The 3,282-nt window shown below is 39.2% G+C and overlaps 1 protein-coding gene across 1 annotated transcript in view; it reads right to left on the reverse strand.

Annotated features, from left to right (window-relative positions):
• The window catches only part of LOC117950777 (macrophage mannose receptor 1-like), a 31,215-nt gene that overhangs the window by 27,516 nt on the left and 417 nt on the right, over window positions 1-3,282 (reverse strand). Inside the window, exons 2-4 of the mRNA XM_034882117.1 lie at window positions 1,389-1,748; window positions 922-1,245; window positions 399-793 (exon numbers count right to left, since the gene is read on the reverse strand). Of these exons, the coding sequence (XP_034738008.1) occupies window positions 423-793; window positions 922-1,245; window positions 1,389-1,748 (1,055 nt within the window). The 3' untranslated portion in view covers window positions 399-422. The remainder of the gene's footprint in view (window positions 1-398; window positions 794-921; window positions 1,246-1,388; window positions 1,749-3,282) is intronic.

Genomic DNA, 3,282 nt, shown 5'->3' on the forward strand with positions numbered 1-3,282 from the left:
AATTACGATTTTATTCCCAAAATATTACAACTTTATTCCCAAAATATTACGACTTTATTCTCAAAATATTACGACTTTATTCCCGAAATATTACTACTTTATTCCCAAAATATTACGACTTTATTCTCAAAATATTACGACTTTATTCCCGAAATATTACGACTTTATTCCCAAAATATTACGACTTTATTCTCAAAATATTACGACATTATTCCGAAAATATTACGACTTTATTCCCGAAATATTAAGACTTCTTTTTCAAACTATTACAACTTTTTCCCAAAAATATAAAAACTTAATTCTCAAAATATTACGATTTTATTTCCAAAATAATACAACTTTATTCCCGAAATTTTACGATTATACAAGTATAAGTACTCCACCCCCCCAACATTACTACGTGAGTACTTGAGTAAAAGTACTTAGTTACATTGTGGTGGTGACTTCTTGGAACAGATGAAATTGAACTGGTTTTTGTTGTCGATCTTTTTGACCCACTGGTGCCCCCCCCCTCTGTCCATGGCTCCAGACATGCTGCAGTCGTCCCCCGTAGTCTCTCTGGGGTCCCAGTTGGTGTAGTGGACCGTCTCGTCACTGACCCAGAACCAGAATTCCAGGGTGCAGGTGTAGCGCAGTCCCAGCCACACGTAGGGAGTGGCGGCCATCTTGGCTCTCTCCTGGACCCGGAGCTGCTGGTCCGGGTTGGTGATGGAGACCAGGTCGCCATGGTGATCTCTGCAGTAGAATAACGCCTCAACCCAGGTCAGGTTCTTCTGGATCAGGATCACAGAATCTGTCAGGAGAGAAGGGGGGTCAATCAGGGGCGGAGTCAGTCCATAATTCTTGTAATAACCCAGTAAACAGAGTAAATGAAGCAGATGTAGATGAAGACCAGCGTCAGAGACCTGCTGCTGGACTCACCGTCGTAGCAGAAGAAGGTTCTGGGTTTATTACAGTCATCAGAGCTCCAGAATCCACCTGACGTAGTCATAGCACAGGTCTTCTCACTGTGTTGTTCCCAGAGTCTGAAAGAGAAGCTGCTCCCATCAGACCAGCTCCAGGCAGGGTCCCTGAAAAGGCCGATCCAGAAAGGTCCTCCTTGATCCTTGACCTGGGTCCTGAAGTCCTCCAGCTGCTGGACTCCACTGATCAGGTCTGTGTGATGTGTTCTGCAGTATCTCTGAGCATTAGACCAGCTCATCCCAGATGTACTGACATGAAATGTTCCGTTGGAGGTCTTGTTTTCTGTGAAACATTCAGACAAAAGATTTGGTTCTTATTTAGTCTCATAAAGTTCCACATTATCTTTATTATAAATCAATAATGTGATATCAATTCAGAAAATATCAGTTTTTAAAGAGAGAACAGACTCCATGACATATTCTCACCGTCATAGCAGATAAATTTAAAGGATTCATCACAAGAGATGTCATTCCATTTGTCATTCCATTCGCCACCAATCACCACACAGTCCTCCTTATTGAGTTGATTATCCGGCTGTCCGTAAGACCAGTTACTGTCTCTGAACTCCACCCCGGACTGAGACCAGCGCCAGTCTCTCTGCAGCCCGATCCAGGCTCCGGATTGGTACTGTGGATGGTCCTTGAGTCTCTTCATGTCTCCCTGGTTGGACACGGTGGCCAGGTCAGTGTGGTTGGTTCTGCAGTACTCCTGGGCTTCTTTCCAGGTCTTCTTCTCTTTAATGAAGCGGTAGTCACACAGCTGACCCCCAGTGGAGGACCACTGACCTGATAACAGAGAAGAAACTGCAGCAATGGAGATGATAGCTACACAAGCATCTGCTCATTTAAATAAACTATAACACAAGACTTAATTTTTATAAATATAAAAACTGTGATGCCAAACCCACCAGACTCCATGTAAATAATCACTACTTTTATCAACACACTTCATTCAAAGTGGACAGAAACTAAATGAAACTACCAAAAGTCGTCTTGGTTCATCTTTCCACTGTTCCACCAATCACCACTCTGATCTGGTTGGAATAAACTCTTAATTCACCCATTTACATGTAGAGATATGATGCTCTATACACGCTAAAAGTAGTGATTATTTACATTTACAAGGAGATATTACAGCTTGTTTCTACCATTACAGCTTGTTTCTACCATTACAGCTTGTTTCTAACATTACAGCTTGTTTCTAACATTACAGCTTGTTTCTACCATTACAGCATGTTTCTAACATTACAGCTTGTTGTTTGTAACATTACAGCTTGTTTCTACCATTACAGCTTGTTTCTACCATTACATCTAGTTTCTAACATTACAGCTTGTTTCTAACATTACAGCTTGTTTCTACCATTACATCTTGTTTCTAACATTACAGCTTGTTTCTACCATTACATCTTGTTTCTACCATTACATCTTGTTTCTACCATTACAGCTTGTTTCTACCATTACAGCTTGTTTCTACCATTACAGCTTGTTTCTAACATTACGGCTTGTTTCTAACATTACAGCTTGTTTCTACCATTAAAGCTTGTTGTTTCTAACATTACAGTTTTTTTCTAACATTACAGCTGGTTGTTTCTAACATTACAGCTTGTTTCTACTATTACAGCTTGTTTCTAACATTACAGCTTGTTTCTACCATTACAGCATGTTTCTAACATTACAGCTTGTTTCAAACATTACAGCATGTTTCTACCATTACAGCTTGTTGTTTCTAACATTACAGCTTGTTTCTACCATCACAGCTTGTTTCTAACATAACAGCTTGTTGTTTCTAACATTACAGCTTGTTTCTACCATAACAGCATGTTTCTAACATTACAGCTTGTTGTTTCTAACATTACAGCTTGTTGTTTCTAACATTACAGCTTGTTTCTACCATTACAGCTTGTTTCTAACATTACAGCTTGTTGTTTCTACCATTACAGCTTGTTGTTTCTAACATTACAGCTTGTTTCTACCATTACAGCTTGTTTTTGAACATTACAGCTTGTTTCGAACATTACAGCTTGTTGTTTCTAACATTACAGCTTGTTTCTACCATTACAGCATGTTTCTAACATTACAGCTTGTTGTTTCTAACATTACAGCATGTTTCTAACATTACAGCATGTTTCTACCATTACAGCTTGTTGTTTCTAACATTACAGCTTGTTTCTACCATTACAGCATGTTTCTAACATTACAGCTTGTTTCGAACATTACAGCATGTTTCTACCATTACAGCTTGTTGTTTCTAACATTACAGCTTGTTTCTACCATTACAGCTTGTTTCTAACATAACAGCTTGTTGTTTCTAACATTACAG

This window comes from Etheostoma cragini, chromosome 9 (genome assembly GCF_013103735.1).
Source record: "Etheostoma cragini isolate CJK2018 chromosome 9, CSU_Ecrag_1.0, whole genome shotgun sequence".
NCBI classification, from domain to species: domain Eukaryota; kingdom Metazoa; phylum Chordata; class Actinopteri; order Perciformes; family Percidae; genus Etheostoma; species Etheostoma cragini.